The following is a 23,329-nucleotide window of genomic DNA, read 5'->3' as shown; positions in this document are numbered from 1 at the left end:
TCTTAATTTAATAGGCAATTAATGTATTACAAATGTCATTACATGATAAAAATGCAAACTTATAGCATATGGATATTATACTAGTTTGTATTATAAGTTTGCAAACTTATTATAGGCTATACAGATATTATAAGTTTGCATTATAATATCGTGCAAACACCTTCAGGTGATGCTAATGACTCCTGTACCTACAGCATCGCTTAGAAATAATTGCATCTGTTCCATTAACATCGAGGGGCGGGGCTATGGGCGGGGCTTACTCTGACCTGTTGGACTTCATAAAGACCGGCACCTCAACTTTGATGGACATATATAACAAAAATTATCTTCTACAGTAACTTTTCATTTTAGGAATTTAATGACATATAAATTAATTGTGTATCATGCAAATGATTAAACTTTTAACTAAACTTTGAATTATTTCTCACTACATATAATTAATTTAATTATGTATTTATTAAATTTGTTTTTTTTTTATAAGCCTCCTCATATATAAAACTGTTAGCAAATACAAGCGAAGGTTTTGTACATTTTGCACTTTTGATCAATGCAGAAACATGTTCACTAAATACTAAATGTAAAGCAAATATTGCAGTGTGTAGAATGGATAGTGACAGTCAGAATAAACGAATCCATATTCAATAATATAATGTAAATGAACAGTTTTAACTGCAACTGCCATTACATTTTAGCAGCAAGGCAGCCATTTTTAGATTTTAAGTTGAGGTTGGTGATTAACCAAAACTTCTGACTCCTGCGGATCTTTTCTGTGAAGAAACTGAATGTCAAAGTCTGACAATCACAGGTCTAAAGGCCACGAGTTGATCACATGTTGTTGAATTGCACCCACGGGGGGGCGCTGTTTCTACACAGGTCTCGGGTTGAACGGGTTGAAACCTGACCGTGTATTTTGCATGTTGCCGGACCAACAGCCAATGGGAGGCCTCCATGTAAATGAGTTGTGGGCTCACAGGCTGTCTCACTACAGGGAACACTCAGTTCACCGGGCAAACAGCGAGCATCGCACCACCGTCAGCCGCAGCTCTCCATCCACTCTGGACTGTGTAGGACACCGAACCGCCTGGATGTGCAATATGACTTTTGAAGAAACCGGAGGAGAAAACTCTGTAGAAAGGTCAGCTCCTTTTACTACACGTCGAACATTTTTGCATTTCTTGTCCTTTGAGTTTCTAAATAGTTTCTTTTATGTCGAAGTTTCTCACTTTTAAACATTGTGACGTTGCACCAACTGTTTTGCTACGGCTTCAGTTTGGCTAGTTAGCATTAGCTTCAAAGTAGCTCTGGAAGCACAGCTGGAACAGCCTGGCCGCGGGTTCTGTTCGCGTGTCTCTCCTTCCATAAGCAGTTCCACCCTGCATGCAGCGTCACGTCACGGACTGACATCAGCCGCACATTAAAATGAACAAACAAATTTCAGCAGCCACTAAGAAGTTAACCGTGCGCCTGCTGGCAGCATTGAACCCAGTTTCCCCGTTTCCCCCCAGGATGGAATCGGTGGGCCAAGCCCTGGAGGAGGTCCTGAGCTCCGCGTTGCCTCAGGGCTGCATCACTGTCGGGGTGTACGAGGCTGCAAAGTCCCTCAATGTGTAAGTGTATCACGTCCTGATGTGTGAGTGTGTGTGCGCACTCTTTTTAAAGATCCATAATGGAAGGTGATCTCTCACTCCTTCATTCATTTTTTTGTGGTTTTCCTCCCTGCAGGGATCCAGACAACGTGGTGCTCTGCCTGCTGGCTACGGATGACGAAGAGGACGTTGCTCTGCAGATCCACTTCACCTTGATCCAGGCGTTCTGCTGCGAGAACGACATCAACATCCTGCGAGTGGGCAACATGAGGCGTCTGGCCGAGATCCTAGGGGGGGTGAAGCCCGGAGGGGAACCCATGGATGTGCACTGCGTCCTGGTTACGGTAAGCATGATTCCTCAACCCAAACTGCGAGCAAGTCTGTTGAATCGTGTGTTCAAAAGAAACAAACCCCAGCATGCATCTAACTGCTTTGCTCCTACTTGCAGAACCCGCAGTCGGCCCTGTGGAAGGACCCGGCGCTGAGCAAGGTGAACCGATTCTGCAGGGACTGCCGCTGCCTGGATCAGTGGGTGCCGGTCATCAACCTGCCGGACCGATGAAACCGCTTGGAATATTGTCAAGAATCGTTTGCGTCCGGGGACGAAAAAAATATCAAAACAACACCCGCCTGCATTAATTGGAAAGCCTTTCTCCTCCTTCCTCTTCCTCCTTCTGCTGCTGCCACCCCCCCTCACACACCACCCAGCGGAGGAAATCAACGGGGGGGCAAAAATTGTAAAGAGCAACGGGAAACGTGAATGTTTCGTCAGGGTGAACTACATGGTCAAGGAAGAGTGACTCAGCAGTCCTCTCTCTCTGTCTGCCGAGAAAGGAGCAGTGTTTTTACGAGGAAGCGGCAGCATCATGTGAGCAGAGTGAGCGCACGGCGTGGGGAGCACGTGTCTGAAGGGAGCGGGATGGGGAGGGAGAGCTGGCACCACTCCAGGAACCGGACCGCGCCGAGAGTCGGCACCGTTCCTGTGACAGTTCGACCAAACAGAAACTGTTTCTTCAGCTTTTATTTAACGCTATTTAAAGTATTGTCACTTTGTTAACTTAAAACCAAAAAAAGAAAGAAAAAGGGAAACTTTTCTCCTCCTGTTGTTATCTTAAGGACGGCGTGTTCCGAGTTGTCCGTGTTTTCTTCTTCTTTTTTTTTTTTTTTTTTTTTATATATGTTGTTAATTTAATGAATTTTTTTTATTTATTGTGCATAGTTTGGCTGCAGTCTGCCATGTGAAACTGAATGAAATAAACAGAGAAGATTCTCAGGGTTGTTCTGCCTCACTGATTTCCAGTAAAACGCGGCGCTGGGAGGAAGCAGGGCATGTTTTTATGACGCCTTGGTTTGAGGCCGTTGCCTCAGAGCGCTTGGCGCTTTACCAGGTATCTGACGATTCCTGCAGCATGCAGACTAATGCACACAGCGTAAATATCCGTTTAAATGTGGAGACGCTGCACTGTAGTACATAAACCAGAACTGTAGCATAGAAGCTAACAGATGCATTGGTTTTATTTGCAAAAACATGCATCCGTTGTTTGCATATTAAAAGTAAAGTGCATCAGTCTGTACCAGGGGCCTGCAGCCTGTGGCTCCTTTGATATTTGGCAAAAACTGATGAAGAATGAAGACTATAGACGATATAAGGTGTTAGTTAAGCAGTTATTTTCCTTATTGCATTTCTACAACAAGATGTCTGAACTGTATCTGTGACGTTTTCAGATCTATTTTTTTCTTCTCCGTATGTTGGAAACTACTTAAAAAAAAGTCTAAGTTTTTTCTCTTCCAAAAGCTAGAAATAGAATAAAACGCTGCAACACATTTCCAGCTGTAGATGCTCATCGGAAAGTACAGGTCGTCTTTTTCTGAAAGGTCGTGTAACGTTTGTGACGCTAAATGAGTTTTATGTAGCTGAACTGGGCAGAATGTTAAGGTCTGTAAAAAGTTGCAGATCCTTTGACTAGACCTTGCAGAAGATTACAAATTTTGCCCGTTCTTTTCTGCAACAAGCTTTATCTAGGAAACTGCTGGATCATCATTAGTCTCTTGATGATCATGTTAGTCTCTTGAGCTTCTCTTTAATTAACCTAAATACCTAAAATGACCAATAGAAAGCAGGTAGAACGCAGAAAAAGAGCAACAAGTTGACCAATAACCTGGCTGCTGATCCTGCCTCCCTGTTCTCTTCCCTGGCCTTCTACAGTAAAGCATCCCCACAGCATGATACTGCCACCACCATGTTGTTTTTCATTTTGATCTTGTGGGACCAGAGGAACCACCTTCTTCCTCATATTTGCTGTCGCCTGCATACTGCAACTCGTGGCAAACTGCAGATGGGACTTTCCGAAGGCTTTGGTCTGACTCTGTGATCTCCTCCAGACTGCCGGTCATCCTGTCAGCAGGTCAACTCACCTGCCTTCACAAACCAAACACAGACTTCGCTCTCAGGCCAGCCAGAAAAATACTTTGTCCACAAACGTCACAAGACTTTCTTTTTTTTTTTTTTTGTTGAAAAAATACGTCTTATAATTTTAAATAGATATCTACTTTAGGAAATTTGTTGTAATCTATAAAGAACAACCATCGTATCTGTACTTTTGGAATTTAAAATAAAGATAAACATACAATTTTGCAAAAAGCGGATGGATAGTTTCTTTTTCTGTGTGATGAGAAATGATGTAAAATAATAATAATAATAAACAAAACTGATTCCAACCGAAAACCTAAGAAATTGTCATTAGGTTGTCATATTACTGGGCCTTTCAGGTTCATTCTCTTTTGGAAATTCAATGCAAATATTGCAGGAAAATAATTTAAAACTGTTAAAACCTGCATTTGCCACCACATCAATATTTAATACGGCAGCTGGTTCTTTTTGTTTTTTAGCTAAAGGTCTTTGTAAAAGGTTAAAAAAGCCAGATGTGGCTCCAGAAGACTAGGGTCTTCACAGAACAGCTGGAATTAGATTAAACACAAATAGACAATTTTTAAGGATTAGGGGAGTTCTGAGGGCAGAACACGGCAGAATCTTCCGAATTTTATTTGTAAAAAAAATTCAAGCAAAGTACATTAAAAGGTTGTAGCTGCAACAAAAAAAAGGCTTGGAATACTTTTGTAAGGCAAAGCAGAGGGAGCAAAAATAACTAATGATGGTAAATCTGTGTAGGATCAGAGCGATTGTGGCAACATGTTCTTTTCAGCCGTCGACTTTAATGCAATCCAAGCTAAATTTACTGCTGACTGGATAAAAATAGCAAAGAGGGAAGGAAAAAAAAACAGCTGAAGCTGAAGACCCTCTGAGGCTGTAAAAAGAGAGAACCAGAACTTATTAGTGCCTGTAGCTCAGAGGGGAGGGACAAAGCTTTTACAGACACACACACACACGCAGCCTACACACACACACACAGGGTCACGAGACAATGGCCGCATGAGTCAGGCCTATTCAGGTCCCTCATTGCTAGAGCTGTACAGTAGTTTAGCTTTGAGGCTAAAAATAAGCCCAGTGAATAGAGGCATTCCCCTCTGACCGCTGACACGCTGGCAACGAGGGGCAGAGGGTGGGAGTGTAGGGGACCTGGGGGCCACAGAGACGTCAGTCAGCAGAAGACAGGGGGCCTTTGTTGAAGGAACCGGGTCAGAACGCAGGGAGCCACCGAGGAATGTGGGTGAAGACCGTAGGCTGCAGATTCTGGTTGCAGGAAGCGTTTGCTACAGTTTAATAAGATGTGCAAAGTTCAAATTGCAGAAAAGTGATGGGAAGTATAAAACTTTGCATAAGCACCACTTTGTTTTTTAAAATACTTTCTCAACGTTTCTGTGGAAGCTGCCTCTCTGCAGAGTTCAGACGGTTTCGGTATGAAGGCCACGAGTTGAGATACTTCTAGAGAAATACGACAGTCGTTCCAGAAATACCAGCGTTTGTTGACAGAGAGGACATACGGAAGCATGACAAGAGAAAAACACACACACACACACACACACCCACACACACACACCCACACACACACACACACACACACACACACACACACACACACACACACACACACACACACACACACACAGAATGCCTTCCTGTTAGTCAGAGGAGTGGCCACAGAGGAAGAAGTAGGTGACATGCTGGAGACGGTGGATTATTAGCTTACCACAGCATGCATACACAACAACGCATGAAATCCAGTTCACACTCACCACAACCTCAGCATCTGATTGGAGGAGGGATTGCATTGATGTGGGGCACAGAATACATCTTGACCTGGTTGTAAGTGTAACCTCACACCTGAGGAGCCAGTGAGGGGAGGAGGGAAGAGGGGGGAGGATTGCATAACAAGCAGCGCATGGCTCAGGGCACATAAACACTCGGGATGGGAAATTAGAGCAAACATGTTTGTCCACCTGACCTTGTCGGCTCTCCCACCTGTTTGAACTCAGGGATCTGTGGCTGATCGCCGCCTCACCACCATTTTAATCAAGCATCAGGCCGGAAACGTTTCCGCCCTGATGAACTGAGCTCAAGGTCAGGTCAGTCGGGTTGGATGGAGGTCGTGACTGAACAGTCATTTCAGATCCTACCGCAGATTCTCCATTGAGTTCAGTTCTAGGCTTGGACTAGACCGTCTCATTGCAGCTCTCTCTGTACATTTAGGATAGGTGAGCCTCCGCTTTAGTCTTTTGCTGCCTCTAACAGTTTGTTTTTTATTTTTTGATCTTTTTATTTGTATTTTTTATGCTAACAACAAGCATCTCCAGAGCATGCTGCCGCCTCCACCGTGTTTCACTGTGAAAACACGCAGATAAACCTCACATGCCCTTTTCCCTCTGGACTGGAAAGTGCCCTTCTGAAATCTATTTGCCCAAGTAGATCATGGCTATTGATTTGAAAAAAGGTATATATACATAATGTTCAAGAAGTAAAGTACAATAAACACTGTGTGGTTCATGTGCTGCACAAGCATTTGCACCCCAAAATATCTGCCACTTGTTGGAATTATATATTTAGGGTAATGTGCAGTGCTAGCTTTCTACCTCATATCACTTTTGAACTTAATTTAATTCTTCAAATGATTTTTTATTCAATTATAATACATTCGATTCAACAATAAAAGCAGGAAGTTTATCATTCCAACTAAGTTCTATTTGAATCATTAAGTTTTTTAGTGAATGAAACTATAAGTTTTGGGGTTTTTTGGTGAAAGGAAGACTTTATGACAATAAGTTCAGAAATGTAGGACGCTCCAGAAATCAGTGGAAAGCAAGATAACGAGGCAGCAATTTTCGACCAAAGCATTTAAAAGTGTGTAGTAATTTCCAGAGGTGGGCAGAGAACCCAACAATGGTACTCAAGTAAGAGTAGAACTACCTCAACATGTTTTTACTCAAGTAAAAAATTAGTCTTCCAAGAAATGACTCAAGTGACTGTATAAAGGCTGGAAAGGCGACTCAAGTACTGAGCCACTGATCAAAACATCAATTATCAAACCAAAATATAAATTTATGTAAAGTTATATGGAAATTTAGATATTTTAAAGACCAAGATCAAGACATAAATATATAAAAATCAGGTAAAAGAAAAAAAAAAATCTAAATCTGTTTCTTTCAACATAAAACTGATGAAACTTTAACAAGTGTCTGTGCAAAGTGAATGTTTGGTTAAAGCAAGTTTGGTCTTCATTCAGTGACGTTAGCCACAGTGGCAGAGAACCCAGAGATCTGACTCAAGTGAGAGCAGCAATACTTCATAAAAATTTTACTCAAGCAAAAGTCAAAAGTACAGCCCAGCAAAAGTTCTCCCAAAAGTTCATGTTTTTCACCTAAAACGTTACTCAAGTAAATGTAACGGAGTAAATGTAGCGTGTTACTTTACAACTCCAGTAGTTTCATATTAGCAAATCATCAAGTTTTTTAAAGGCCAGTTAGACTCAGTATCTTTTCTCCTTTATCTTGTGTGATTTGCTCCTGCATGCTGCATATCAGCGTGTCATTTAAATCCCATGTGATGATGACTTATTCATATCTTATTATTGCCTGAAGTTGCACTATGTGCCAACTTTGGCTTTTGGAGAACTTCCAATAAGATGCACTTCTCGAGAAGATCTGGGGAGTTTCCTGACCACAGGTCCCCGCTTCAACCTTTGAGCCATTTTTATCCCTGAAGCCTTGTGACATGGCGCTCCATCATCCTAGAAAACTGACCGGATTGTACCTGGACTGTTGAAAGCAGTTGGACACGTTGTGCTGCTAAAACAGAAAGATTTCAGAAGGTTTTTGTGTCTCTCCAAAAACTTTGGCTAGGATTTTACTGCTGTGTTGATTTCAGACAATCCAGTTCAACAAAAATGTCTTCCACTGGGATTTTATTAAAAATAGAAAAAAAAGCCAACACAGCTATATGGTCATACATTTGTCTCAAACACTAAAGAAGAATTATGCTCATCAAAAAAATAAATGAAGACACATGACTAGATGAAATTAACTGGGTTATTTAAAAAATCCTAAAATAACTGAATCAGTCAGTACAGTCCAGTAAAGTAGATGATGGAGAACCAAGAGAGCATGTGCAACAGTACATGGACACATGTACTCTGCAGACAGAGAAAGATAGAAGACAATGTATTTATGGTCTACAGTGCCAAGAAAAGGTTTTGGTCCACATAGTTCCTTTCTTTTCCTTTTTTGTCTAATTTGAATAGTTCATATTATAAAAAATATTTGAGCATAAGACAAAGATATCCTAAAAAGTCTAAATGTGTTTTTAGAAGCTTTAGAGTGTCACGCTGGGCAGCAACAACTGCCATCAGTATTTACAAAATCTACCAACGGGTCTTTTACGTTCCTGTGGTGAAAGTCTGATCAGCTGTTTGTTACAAGATTCTTTTAATTCAATCACTTTTTCTAATGGCCTCGTTAGAGTCATTCCACAGTATCTCCACTGAACTATTGTCCTTACTTTGGCTAGACTCCTAAAAAATTGAATCTTTTTTCAAAGCCATTTAGAGGTAGACTTGCTGTGGTGATGATTAACTTGCCACGTAGCCATGGCAACTTCAGCAACTTGAGCTTAAGATCATGAATAGATGAGCAGATTTTCTTTTTCTCCAAAAAAACTTCCACAAAGTTCATTTCACAGAATCACAGTTGTTGCTCTCTCAGACCTTTCAGCCAACTTCAGCTTTTCAAACAAGTTTAACTCAAACTTTACCAGTTGATTTTTCCAATAGGGCCAGGTTGTTTTAAATAGATTTTACCCTTAATAACTAAAATCATCTTTTGACAACAAATTTACGTGTTCTCCCACATTATTTTAGTCTGATTTTAAAACTTGACGACATGAATCGTTTAAGCATGACAAACAAAACAAAAAAAAATTGAAAAAACAGGAGAAATCCGTAATGGGGTAAATACTTCTTCTCAGCACTGTTTATTGACACAAATAAGCAATAAGCCATTACACAGTGAAAAGCAAACTACTCACTTAAAGCCTTCATTATTCACAGTATTAGCCTAAAGCACTTATGTGACTAAAACAAATGTAGCTCTCAGAGTTAAAGCTGTCTGGCTTCGGGAATAAGACTCTGGCGAAAGTAAAACTGTAGCAGCAAACAAATTAAAGATTAATTGAAACAGTTAAGGAGATTAAGAGCACAGAATGTCTCTAAGTATAACGGTCAACTTAAATCCAGCTTTCACAGTCCAGTAACCCACCAGTGTCTCACAAAGGAGATTTAAAATGTATAAAAAAAAGAGCCAAAATAATGGCAGGAAAACTCCCATAAATAGGAATATGCTGCTGGAAACAAAAATCAGAACCACAGTTTTTATTCAAATTACCCAGCAGGGTTGTGTTTTACTTTAGGACATAACGGATACTAACAAAAGAAAAAATTTAAAATAAAAAAAGGATTTTTTTCTGGTTGCCCTGTTTCTCTCAGAGTTCATATTAAAACTGAGCTGAACTGATAATGAGTCTGTTCAACATCAGTGAGATGTTTGAAATACTGTCAAAGAAAAGTCCAGCTGTATTTCCTAAAGACATTTTCAGTAAATGTGAATATTTTTCCAGATGCGTCTCGTTTGTCAGATTAAAAGTAGCTTTTGAAAATAAGCAGGTACTAAACCTACATTTTATCGCTGTTTTTGCAAATATATTTTTTATCTGTCTGGTGTAATATTTTAATTTTAAATGTGTCGCTTTCATTAGCTGTGAGTGGAAAATCATCGTAATTAACAAACATTTGTCTGAGTGTAGTTAATCTATATAATGTTTCACTTAAAGATAAAGTTTATGAAATAAATGGGCTTTTATTCAAATTGTTTGCAGTGTTTCTGTATTCAGAGGTATATTGATATGTGGCTGTGCTTCTTTTAGGCTGCAACGCGGCAAGACTTTCAACAGAAAAGCAGAAGGCTGAGCGTATTCCAGGAAATCTGCTCTCTTTTATCCTTATGACGATTCAACATCTGCCCGTCGTACAACATGTTGTTTTTTTTCTTTCTTTTACAAATCTATAAACTAAGGAATGAATCCACGTTCTCTATGGAACACACATGGACACTGCTGTTTGGAGCGACCTATAAATGGACAACACCAAGCATGATCTCTACTTGCGATTGTTAGTCCATGGCTGCCTGAGGCAACAGCTGGCCATCACCAGCAACAGAGCTTCACCGTCTCCATTTGTCATGCAGTAATGGGCAGCAGCCTGCTGGCCCACTGACAGGACGTCATTATCTTGAATGGTCCTTATCAGTAGAGCACAAACTCCCTCCTTCCTCAAGCAGGCATGATGAAATTAAGAGGTAAAGGCTTTTCTATCAGATTGACCCAACGAGTTAAGGGTCTTGTTTTGGTAAGATGTGGTAATTATTCATCAGGCGTTTGCTGCCACAGAGGAAATGTGAAGCCACCACTGGGCTAACATGCAAATTATACCTAGACCTAAAAATGTCTGACTTCTCCCTGTTCTTTGGTTTTACTTTTATTTAAAGAGTACCATATTTTCCGGACTGCATGTTGCCTTGTAGTATAAGGTTGACCTCATCCATGTTGATGAAAAGTTCCAGTTGTTTTTTAACAAACTCACAGAACCGGTGGACTTTAGCCTGGTAGTCTGCTGGCAGTTTCTGACGCACCGACGTTCGTGCCGTAAATCAGGTGGTCAGAAACGACTCTGCCAATGTTCTGACAATTCGTGCCACCTCGTCAGATTATCCTGCCATAGGCGGTGAAGTGCGCAGCGGAGCGGAGACGCCTGGAGAGAGGCGGTTGCGTTCAATGAAGCTGTTGCACCAAGAAGACCTGCCTGCAAAGTCACATGTTCATCTCCTTGGCAACATTCAGGACATAGAGATGTAACTACACCATTCACAGGAACAAGTTGTTGAGGCAACACACTCGTTCCTCCAGGTCTGGTCACCTTCCCTTCCTCACATCTGCAAGCCTAGCCTTGGTTCATGTCCGTCAGTATGAATTAACATTTGACGCATCAGTCAAAAAATACAAGAAGAGAAATAAAAGAGAAAAAAATCATACACAAGTCACACTGGGCTATAAGATGCAGAATCAGACAAACTATAAAAAAACCCCTGCAACTTATAATCTGGAAAAAAAATGGTAAATGTGAAAAAAAGTCAACCACCACCGAGGCTTTTAGGCAAGTTTGTTCAAACTACTAACAGCCATATTACATAAGAGTGTAGAAAAGCAACAGTTTGGGTATTCAGCTACAAAACAGTGCAAGGTTTCTTTTCTTTGAAGGGATTCTCTGAGGTTGGGATGCCCATAAGGAGAGGGTCGTTCTTGGCATGCTCTCCACAGTAGCGCATCAGGTCTGATGAACCCTTGGACACCTGCACAAACACACCAATCAATCCACACCGCCTTAAAAAAAACATTCACACTGAGCCTTTTCACATTTTGTTACATTCCAACTCCAAAGTTGCTTTTTGGGACTTTATTTCACCGACCCAATGCAAAGTGGAGCACAAGTGTGAAGTAGGGAGAAGAGGACACAGAATACAAACAAATCCTAAACATTTCTGATTATGTGTAGGAAAAAACAAAGGCACCTTGTGTCCTAAGTGGATAGAGCAGATATGTGTGACTAATTCTCAATATGGACTCACTTTTATCCTGTCGATGCGAGCTTCCCTCCTCAGCTGCTGCACCGTCCGCCTGGCCTGCGCGACGCTACTGGAGCTCGACGTTTTGGAAGACATCTCCGCTTTCACACGATGACTCTGCGCGGACCTGTAGTACAGAGAGATATACTTGTTAACTGGACATTAATTAGACAAGGTATACAGATGATATTTACACGGGGTAAGCCAACAAAGCCACGGCGGAATTAGGCTGTTTAAACATTGACTGACAACATGATGTTCCTGGGAGGATTAAAGAAACAACAAAAGGTCAAACTGCTGAAGGAAAAAAAAAAAGCCATGGCTCCAGGTGCTTTATTAGATAGACAATAAAAGCAGCAACTAGGCCAGCAAAGTATGATTTGATACGATAATCAGCGTTATCGTCTAGCAAACAACCTCATTTAGAAACCAAGGTCGTCTTCTTTGCATTGCTCGACAGCTATTTGCCATTCGTCCCATGTGCAGCTAAGGTCACAATATCAGTCTCTGGTGTAAACAAGAGCATCTTGTAAGAAACAACAGTAGACATGATGCTGAGAGCAGGACACTGGTTTTGGTGAACAGATTTATATAAAACAAGTGAAAAGAAGTTGATTAGAAACAAAAAGTATACTGCAGGTTTATTCTTCTGCAATAAAATAAGTGCTTCAGGCAGAGAGAAACAGGCAATTAATACATATAATAGTAAAATACTACATGGTCAGTACTTGTACAGTAGTTTGTCAAGTCCAGATGACCCCAAATTCATTCACACACTGATGAATAAAGAGTCAGTGTCATGAATATGAGACGTAAAGCTGCTCATTTGTTGAAGCGGAATGGACCTTTTATGTCACTGCCTGTGCAACTTCTGAGAAAAGACTGTTGACTTAATGTTGAGTTGACTCAATATGCGTAGAAGCTCTGACCCAACCTACCAGGCTCCTGTTTCACAATTTCCACTTCCAGGATGCAATGGTGTGTCTTTACCGGCTCATTACGTCACTGCCTGTACTGCTAGCAGAAGAGGCTGCACAGTTCCTGGATTCAACACGTCATTCCGGCCAACTGCAGAGCAGAACTCAGAGCGGAACCAGAGTTTGAGCAAAAGTCTGATGTCTCCAGTCCGGAGGGCCTTAACTACCTGGAGGCCGAGACAAGTAAGGCCCAGGAAGCATGTTCCAACTGCTTCCTGGAACATTTAAGACAATGCAAAGTTGTTCCTTTGCATTAGCCTCTAAGGCAACAACTTTGAAGGCTAATGCAAAAGGAACAGAGCAAAGTGTTTTTATTGTTACAGTGGGACATGGTGCACATTTAAGCAATGGATTAGAAACCCAGAGTGGCTCAGTTCTGATCACTTGAAGCTCATGTTCTTGGAACAAATGAAGAAAACTGTGCGACGCAGCATGGTGACATGTGGTGCTTGCCTTGTGCTCTGATGCCGGATGTCATGGAGGAGTGGGGGGGGCGGGGGGGGGGGGGGGTGTGAGGGGGCGACCGGCTGAAATGCAAATCAGATGAAACATGGGAAACTGCAGGACCAACTACAGAGAGGAGACGAGACCACGCATCCCTCTAATCCCAACTCCTCTCCCCTCACCCACTGCCCTTCCGCTTCCTCCACAGGAAACTGGATCGCCAGTCACCCTGCAAAAGCATAAATGATTAAATATGGGGTGATGGGTTTAAAAATAGAAGCTTCCCACAGAGGAGTTACCAGGGAAACAGAGAAATGAGTTTTGCTGCAGCTATCAATAGCGGGTAGTAGTTTTAAAGCACACGCCTTTAGGTCGAGCCTCCCAGCATTTGAAAATCACAGGCAACATTACACTTGTTCAATGTGCAAACACTCGCTCAGTCTGTTGTTGTACGTTTTGCTTTCTTGACCTTTGGACTCTTTGTTCCATGGCGTGCCTCTCGTGTCAACACAGCTGTAGGGTTTAAACACACAACAGCAGCAGCACTAGCAGCTAGGAGTGAGCGGCTGTGAGAGGGCGAGCTGCATCAGAGCTGGGCCGTGCATCCACACTGCGTGACGCCGGCTGCTGACACACACACACACACACACGCGCGCGCACACGCACCAGAAAGTTCCACGACTAACCCCAGCACTGTGGGATCACCACTGACACTAATCCTTTTTTTTTCACAAGATGATGTGTGCAAACAAATGTGCTCTGGAAAATTAAGTCAGTGGCTCCCAAAGTGTGGGGTGCGCCATTGCAGGGGGTGGTGGGTGGCACAGTTACACTAAAGTATTTCACTGTAAAGATGGTTTGTAGTGTGTTTTGTTGCAACCTGAAGTGTGAAATAAACTTTAGTGGAGTTTGAAAACAAGATATGTGTCTAGGTTTATGTCTAAGGGACATAAACTGGGGAACTGGCACACGGTGTGTGTGCCCAGTTGATTCTTTTTTCTTTTTTGGGGGGGGGGATTTTATTGTAATCCATAGGGGGGCCCAGAAAATCTTTGGGAACCACTGGATTAAGTCATATGTGCGTCTATGCTCTCTATGTTTAGAAGGTAGAATAGCAAAGGATATTGATAAATATAGCAGCAGCAGCAGCAGCAGCAATGTTTTCCAGATGTTGTATTTTTGGAAACACCATCCTGCCTCGTTGAGACTTTCCCCCATTCCAACAGGTTTCATTCAGAGAAACAAATCAGCAACATCCTGTTACAAAGTTCAGCAGAAAGTGCAAAAATCAACTATAGTCTGCAAACCAGCTAGCTGGAAAGCCAGCTAGCTTAATTCGCCGCAACAGGTCTACAGCTAATTAGGCTGGCTGTTGTAGAATGGAAGCATATGTGCTGAACCACAGAAGTTACTTCCAAAGGAAATCTGGCAGCAATTGTCACATTGCATCAAATCTGTCCGCATGTGTGATGAAATTGTTGCTAAAAATATCCCATCTGGGAGATCAGTTTTATGGATTTTCCTGAACCGTGAAGGTAATTGTTAAGCGTCAATGAAAAAGATTTCTGAATGTCCAAAAAAGGCCAGAGTTGGTGCAGAGCCCACCCAACTCTGGCAGCAGATAATGGGAATGCATCTTCATATCCATCCATCCATCCATCCAACTGTCCATTAATATATTCATCCGTCCGTCCGACTGTCCATCTATATCCATACCTGCTTCTCCTTGCTGAGTTGTGGGTTGGTGTCTATCTCCAGGAGGTTATTGTGAGAGAGGCGTTGTTTACACCGTGGACTGGTCAAGAGTCCCCCACACAGGCCAATAAACCATGAAAACTTATAATTGAGGACAATCCAGAGTAACCAATTAACCTAACAGTCATGTTTTTGGACTGTGGGAGGAAGTACACAAGAAGAACAATGAAAACTCCATGCAGAAAGACCCCAGACTGGGATTAGAACCCAGGACTTTCTTGCTGACAGGCAGCAGCAAAACCAACTGTGGGACCCTACAGTCTGACTGCATGTAAGGGAAAACATATGACTCAAGACTATGTGACATCAAGGGCAGCAAAGGAGTTACTTTGGATCAAAAAGAGATGGAGGAATGAAGAAATGACATATTTTGTGGGAAGTACGAGACGAGAACAAGCCTCACTTGCTTTAAATACAGAGCAGCAAAGACGTGTTTATGTTCCCACGAGAGTCCTGTGGATCTTTGAATGTCCTGAAAAATAAAATTGAATGCATCTACATTACATGCATCTATATGCATTATCACATTGACAATGACATCATAAAGTTGATTTTTACAGTAGCCTGCTGCAATTCTTTGAAACCAAAAATAGCAGATGTAAAGTTTGTACAGTTGCAGTGCACCAGGTCACATTGGAACCATCTGAAGGTGGAAGGAACTCCAGCTTCCCTCCAGCCTAATCTAAAGAATTTCCTGCTTGCCTTGCATTTGATTGACCAAATTAAACAGATTTTCTTTTATCAAAGACTTTCCTTTAATGTCTGGTATGTTTCTTGAACGGCACAATCTTTTTCAACTGCGATATATAGATAAGTATGAGTCAGTCAGAACTGACAGCGATGCAGAAACCGCTTTTATGACAACACATATATGACATGTAAAGTCAACAATTAATTAATAATTCCTTATTATTAATTAATAATTCCTTATTATTAATTAATAATTCCTTATTATTGCTGAAAAAGTTCCACTGACTTATTTCACTTATAACATGGGACAAATGTCTTGTTCTAAGTGAAATAACATCCCAGTGGAACCAGAACTTTTTAAATCAATATAAAGAAATTATTGACTTAAAACGAGCTCCTGTATCTTGCTGAAAAAGTTACCTGTAAGTTAGTTTGGTCTTATTTCAAATCTAGTAAAATATTTGCATGTGAAACTAGACAAACAATACCTGGAAAGTTTTGTGTTTTTGCAGTAAAACATGCTTGAATGTGTGATGGTAACGATGTAAGTTTGATCGAAACAATAACGTTATTTCTGAATTGACTCTTCCTCTGAGTTTAGGATCAATATCATCATCTCTGGAACAATAGTGTTTGGTGCAAATATGTAACTAAACAAAAAAAAGACACAAGTTCACTGATAATTTCCCTCTTTGAGTTATGAACAGAGGTCTGTAAGGTACTAAATGTTCTTTTCTGGGCCGCAGCAGGAGGAAGGGACCTTTGTAGGCTAATTACATTGACAGTGATCACTCCTCCCCTCAGGCCAGACATTGTCTACACTGAGTGAAAAGGTGAACAGGGTTTGCACACAGCAGGACTGGTTGGTATATCACATGTAGCTAGCTAGTGAGGCCCCTCTGGCACCACAGTGCTGTTCGGTCCTACTGAAACCCTGCAGGTTTCTAACACACACACATGAACACACACACACCATCTTGATGCATTGCATTGTCCTGACTGTCGTCCCCATACATGATGCATAATATCTGTTTTGGGAATTAAAGAAAACACCTCAAATAATTCTGCAAAAAAACAAACAAAATAAAAAAACCCAAACAAGAAAGAACAGAAGGTCCTGACTTTATGAGTGTTCAGGAGCTGAGCTGGCTGTTTCCTGCACATTCAATGCTAAGCTATACTGTCTCTATGGTTTCTACTTAACACCGTGTTTCTTAAAAAAAAAAAGACGCCAAAGGTTTTGAATTGTTTTGACTGAAAGTGGTCCCTCCCCCAACCCTTTGCTTGCCTGTGTTGCTGGGAGCCTCAGCCTGCACTGCAGCTGGACGTTGTGTCTCTGTTGTCTTAGTGCTACTTGCAGGTCCACTAATGTTTCTGTCTCACAGAAAGTCTCCCTGACAGACGGGGAACATGGTTTTGTAGCTTTTCTCACACAGGCGTTTAACAGGAAGAGGAACATCTGCAGCGCTCCAGACTTAAGGACTTGTTGCCTCTGTTTCTGCAACTTTCTGACACACAAGCCCAAGACGTAATGTCTGTGGTCCAAAATAATTCCAGATGAATAACATGGAGATTTTTGAGTCACAGGTTTTCACAGAGCCCTGTGAATGTATTTGTATTTGTTGGAGTTCTCCACCTTTTGTTACCTTAAAACCACAAACCTGAATATGTTTTATTGGTGTTTAGCAACATACTGACAAAAAGTACCATCTAAAAATAAAGACAGCATTTTTTTTACTCTTGTTTTAAGGACAGAAATTTGAAAAGTGGTGTGTGTGCTTTTGCATTGAGCCCCAATGAGTCAGTACCATTTAGAACCATGTTCTGCATGTCTTAAGGAATATTTATTTTCCATCTTTATTTGTCTGTTTTCTTTGTAACAGTTCAAAGTCAATCCTTTTGGATGGAGAGCATCAGCAAATGTCAACATTCAAATCTTCCCACAAACTCTTAGCTTTTCTACCTAACATTTTGCCTTTTAAGAAGATTAATGATTGTTTCAGCAGACATCTGGCACCATAAAATTACATACAGTAGTGATGCTCTGATTCCAGTGTTCTGGCCGATCACCGACCTTTATAAAGCTTGACCTGCCAATTCTGATTTTGGTCGACACCAATTGTTTTTTGTCGGAAAAGTCCTTAAATATAGCAGCAAAGTTGCTAAGTTAGTAACAGTGAGGTGACTGTTGTTAACTGGGACGTGAGCTGGTGGACAGGTTCACTCCATTAGCACGACCTGCCTGAGCTGAAAAGGTATTCAGCTTCTATGCACCACAAATCTGGAACAAACTCCTAGAAAACTGCAAAAACTGCTGAAACACTGAGTAGCTTTGATTAACAATTGGAATATTGATCAATATACTTGATGTATTTTTGCTTGTTGGTTTTAATGATGGCATTTGAAAAGATGTCATGTTTGTTGCTTGTTCCATAATTGGTTACTGCATCATGTTTTATGGTGTGAAGCACTTTGAACCACCTGGTTGCTGAAATGCGCTACACAAATAAACTTGACTTGTTCATTATTTAGTCAAATCTGGAGGCAGTAGGATTTTATTTAGGGGTATCAGAGCAACATGCATACAACACCTTTTCAGGTTTTTGTGTGCAAAACATTTTGAAACATTCTCCTTATAAATCAAGTCAAATCCAAAATATTTGCGCCTGTAAAAACATGTGAAGGAGTTTAAGGGTTATGAAGACTTTTACAAGCCACTTTATGCAGAAAAGAAAGGAATTAAGATTCTTGGTGAAATTCACCAAAGTGACAACACATACAAGATTGACGGAGCAAATGTTTGAAAAATAATGAATCTTAAAAAGTGCATGAACACTAAAACACTAAAAGCATAAAGCTGTTGAGTGCAATGACTTCCTTTATTCTGCACTATGTCTGCTAGGAAGCAGATTCTAAAAGCCAAAAGAAAAAATCATTCAGTTTATTTAAAGAGAGCCAAATTACAGATGAAAGGTAAGTTATAATCAAAATCCTCGTCAGTGTAAGAAAACAGCAGCCTCAGATCTTTATTCTTTGTTCTTGCTTGTGCAATTTTGCTTTCTGCAACAATTAAAGGTGATGTAGAAAATCCTCTTACATGCACATTCAGAAACATGCATGGTAAAAGAGCCATTCTACACATAAGCACGATAAAACAGCCAGCTTCTGCCGCAGCCGGGCGTGTTCTTCACACGCAGGCCGAGACTTCAGAATCCTACAAGCCAAAGGAATGTCTGCAATGCTGTCAGCTGTGGTGACTCTGTCTGCATCTAGCGTGAATTCTCGTGTGTAGTACATGTAAACACGAGACGCGCTGACAGCACTGATAAAAAAAAAGTAAAAAAAAAGAAAGTCTTTGATCAGGGATGTTCCTTTCATGCAGCTTCAGGACTTTGTGCAGATGGTCTGTCTGCGTGCCAGCACACAGAGTCCTGAAGAGTTCAGGACAGCAGCTTTAATCCTGTGGTTTGTAACTCAGCACAAAGCTAAGTTCTGCTGCCTGAACAAATACTCTGTGACTCCACTCTATTAAAATCATCCTGAGAAAATCCACTCAGCCTGTCTTGCAAATGTAGCACAAAAACATCAATTCATGCACAAATCAGCCACAGTTTCTTTTTGTTGTTGTTGTTTTGCCGTCTGAACTGTGGACTGAGGCTACAGTTGCATGACCCGTACAGTATGAGCTGAAAGCTAAATGTTCTGATTGAGATGTTTGGCGCCGCAGGGGTACGAAGTGTCTGTCAGGTTTTTGGACTAATCCCACTAGCATGCAGCAGCTGATAGGAAACCGGCGCGTGAACTAAAACCCTGCAGCTGGTCCAAACGCTGCAGCGGTTTCAAGCTCGGGAAGGAGAACTCAGAGTTTTGCTGGTTCCGATCACAGAGCGTACCGAATATGGATTTGTTCCGAACATCTTGTGGATCACAATAAACGGGAACTTTTAAAACCTCAGCCTAAATAACTGGAGAAAATGTCAGAATCTCGCATCTCTGTAAAGATAAAGCTCTGCAGCAGTAAAGTCATGAGATATTTCCCGTATCTCGGCACATCAAGGACGCTAAGTTATATAACTGTAATCAGAAAAAAAAGAAAAAAAACTGGGACAGCATGAAACAAACTTCTTTTAAATTGATTAAATTTGCACACATTCATCGTTTTGACCTGAAATCCAAAGGAAGTTGGGATGATAGAGATTGGTATTTTGTAGGGTTAATTCCACTTTCAGAATGCTCAGCAAGAAGAAGAAGGGGGTGAGGTACTTACTTTTTAACCTTCAGTGGAGCTATGGAGATGAAACTAAAGTTTGCAAACACTGACCTCTAAAAAGGCCACTTTAGTCTCGTTTAGACCGATTTAGATGAGCTTTTAATGCTTCATGACCAACAGAAAGGTTCCCACATGGACCTGGGGGCTGAAGTTGACCCACCCATATCTTGTCTACGATCCCCTTATGGAGGTATTCAGGGACTTGTAACAATTAGGAGAGGAAGACAGGGCTGACAAACGAGTGTTCTGAAAAACACAAAGCAAAGCCTGCAGCAGCAGCAGCAGCAGCAGCAGCAGCAGCAGCAGCAGCAGCAGCAGCAGCAGCAGCAGCAGCAGCAGCAGCAGCAGCAGCGTGTTCCGGTGCAGAGAGAGATCAGATGATTCTCCACAGCCTTTCTGACGTGAGGAATGTGATGGCAAGCAGAGTCGGATGCCAATAGTAACATATTAATGTTACACAATGACTTTTCAAGTGTTTAAAGTGTAAATAAACCCCAAATAAACTGTTTTTGGTTTGCAGACAAATCATAAATAAATCCTTAAAGTTGCAGTTTGTAACGTTTATAAAAATATATATATATATTTTTTCCATATTTGTTAAAACTGTCACCGTGTCAGGAGACAGATTAACTGTGAGAAAATGGCGCTCCACTGCTTTCTGTTAGTGCTAACTTGAAACAACCAATCAGACTCCAGAGGCGGGTCTTGGCGCTGTCAATCACGATTATGTACATGTTTTTCAGCTATATTGTTAATTTAAAACCAACGTTTTGCTAACTAAATGAAATGTATCAGATGACGTAACCAGACAATGCAAAGAAACACAGAGCGTTTTGTCTTCGCTCTCCAAGTTGTGACTCAGAATCTTACAAAAGAGAAAGGTGTCTTTGTACGGCAAACAGGAATCCTCTCCTGTCTGGTTTGAAAAAAAAAACAGACAACAAGACACGGAGTTTGCCTGTTATCTACCAGCTACACAGCTAAACTGCTTGGCAACAACACAGGCCACACACACACACACACACACACACACACACGCCTCCCCCCTCACACCCTCCCCCCCACACCCCCACACCTACACATGCACACAAGCCACTCTGGGGACAGCGATCATTCTGCAGTGACCTCCACAAAGGACTCTGAGGCTTTGGCACATTTGAGAGGCACAGTGACAATGCAGACAGCTTATCAGCATTGTGTCACACTCACAACGGTTATTTGTGCATTGAATGGAACCGAGACAACTGGAATGGGAGTCCAGAGCTTTTACAAGTTTAACTGTGCCCTCATGAGCTCTAATCTGAACCCGCCTGATGCTATCTGGGAGTCAGACTGCCCAGTGAGGCGTGCAGCGCGCTGAGACACGGGGCTCCCAAAGAGAAACAAACACACTCTATTCTGAGTTGTGGAGGAGACAAGCTGTATGACTAACACAGCAGCTTTCTAGTCTGTGCACAAACTTCATGGATTGCGAGTTCTGATGGTGACAGATTGGTGAAGGCATCCTGGGTGCTGTGGCAGACCCAATAGTGTGAAGTCAGCCGACATGAAGAGCAACACAGGAGGTGTGTGCGTTTGAGCTGCAGACTAAACCAGGAGACGCGTATTCCTAAACCCTGAGTCACAAACGGAGACTTTCTCTCAGGGCCCCATGCTTGAGCGCGCGTCTTTCTCTCGTAGAAAGACGCCCTGTAAAGGCACGCAGCATCCCGACTGAAGGTGAGGTCACGTACAGGACAGCCGAGTCTTCCTGGGCCGCCTTCCCACCTGGGCCCCACATGCAGCAGAACAGGTTCCTTTGAGTGTGTGTACTCGGTCACAGTCATTCTTTAGTTCAAAGCTCTGGGTAATGTGCTTCTGATTCCCACAGAAAGACCTTCATCTGAGACCATTAACACTCCCCGCAGAGATGCATACTGAACAATGTCCAGGGATTAGGGATTTCTTTGAAGTTTGTGCAACTTTTTTTCATTCATGCACTTGGAATTCGGTCAAAGCAAAGCGGCTGGAAAACCCCAAACCAGGTGGCCCCAGACTTTATGTACACATGGTAGATTTTCAGACTTGCACTGCATCATGAGAGACATGCAAGTTCACCCAAAGAAACTGGCTTTAAACCTGGGTTTAAAGCCAACAAGATGTACCACAAGCTGACTCTATAAATGCACAGATGTATGTGGGTGGGGGCAGCGCAAAAAGACACCAAGTGATGAAGAGTATATATAAAAGAATGTTATCCAATCAAAGTGTAACTTTATTCCTAACTTAAAGGAAAGAGATTCAAAGAACAATTCCCCATTGTTTTTTGAATCATTGGTACCTTTGTCTTATTTGGAGGCAACGGCACCAATTTCTAGGTACCACCTAGGTTCTGTGAAATCTAATGTAATCATTTCAACTTTTTAGGTGAATGCACCATACCTACTTCATTCACCCTCTTCCGTTTTTCATGTTTTCTCAACACAGACCCCTATACGCCACATTAAGTTTTTCCCTCATTATTTCAGTTTACATCCACAGATCTGGTCTGATGACACTTCACTACAATCCAGGTGGGGATGAATTTCAACACCACACAGTTGCTGGTTTTGTTAGTAGCTTGTCCTCCAGGCCCTAAGCACAGACAGTAACACTCTTTAGTGTGAAAGTTGCTTCAGCTACCAGTGAGGCGTCCAAAGTTAAGTCACTGGAAGCTAAAAGGCTTTAGAGACTTCTGAGAAGGAAACAGTATGCTGTCTGTTCCTCCAGGCTATTACTTTACACAGGAGGTCAGAGTTCAGAGGATAACAATTATCTGAACTTATTGCATTGAAATTCCTCTGATTTATTATGTTGTGGAGAAACATCATTGAGCATGTTGCTTGGCTGGAAATTTCACAGTTAAGATAGGGCTCTAACAATAACTCTCAAAGAAAGTGATGTTTAAATTTAGTAATGCTAAACATGCTAATTGTGTCAAGGCTAAAACAAGTGTGATAAAAGTTTAAATGTGAGATGAACAGGAGTTTTTTTTCCCTTGTTTTCTATAAAATTGCATACTGCAGTGTGACTACCACGTTTGTTTAGCTGGCAACGTAACATCGGTTCACATCTCTGCTACTGTTCTTTCATAAAACACACGGAGACGGCAAAGAGTCCTTCATCTGACCTTCAGTTGTTTTGTGAAAGGGTCTCAGGACTTATGTCGCTTTTCCCATATTATGGAGGATTTAACAGCATCAGTAGAGTTTGAATGACACAATGAAACAACTCTGTAACTTTTGGATATTTCTGACAGATTTTGTTACAATTTATTGTTAAGTCAACCAATCAGCATGGGCAGATCAAACAATGGAAAAATTATTAGAAATCTGGCAACAACATTTCTGATCGGTGCCTCTGTAAAAGGAAGGGTTATTTATTCATCAAGAAAACGTGACAAAATGTATCGAAAATTGCTTTGCTTATTTTAAGGACACGTCCATATAAGGAGCAACATTCAAGTC

General features: G+C 41.5%; 2 protein-coding genes across 4 annotated transcripts in view; one reads left to right on the top strand and one right to left on the bottom strand.

The window, feature by feature from the left end:
- Positions 1-767: 767 nt before the first annotated feature.
- Positions 768-4,095, top strand: LOC114151138 (growth arrest and DNA damage-inducible protein GADD45 alpha). Its single transcript, XM_075410500.1, is given in 4 exon segments — positions 768-1,135; positions 1,506-1,607; positions 1,723-1,930; positions 2,035-4,095. Coding segments are annotated over 4 exon segments (777 nt in total). The 5' UTR covers positions 768-782; the 3' UTR covers positions 2,149-4,095.
- Positions 4,096-8,975: 4,880 nt separating this feature from the next.
- gng12b (guanine nucleotide binding protein (G protein), gamma 12b) overlaps positions 8,976-23,329 on the bottom strand; it is a 38,063-nt gene continuing 23,709 nt past the window's right edge. For all 3 annotated transcript variants that reach the window (XM_028027647.1, XM_028027646.1, XM_028027644.1), the window contains 2 exons: positions 11,712-11,835; positions 8,976-11,435 (listed from right to left, as the gene is read on the bottom strand). In XM_028027647.1, the coding sequence (XP_027883448.1) occupies positions 11,310-11,435; positions 11,712-11,804 (219 nt within the window). In that variant the 5' untranslated portion in view covers positions 11,805-11,835 and the 3' untranslated portion in view covers positions 8,976-11,309. The remainder of the gene's footprint in view (positions 11,436-11,711; positions 11,836-23,329) is intronic.

Source organism: Xiphophorus couchianus, chromosome 9 (genome assembly GCF_001444195.1).
Source record: "Xiphophorus couchianus chromosome 9, X_couchianus-1.0, whole genome shotgun sequence".
In the NCBI taxonomy this organism is placed as follows: domain Eukaryota; kingdom Metazoa; phylum Chordata; class Actinopteri; order Cyprinodontiformes; family Poeciliidae; genus Xiphophorus; species Xiphophorus couchianus.
The sequence above is the reverse complement of the archived record's forward strand: the minus strand, read 5'-3'. Positions and strand labels throughout refer to the sequence as shown.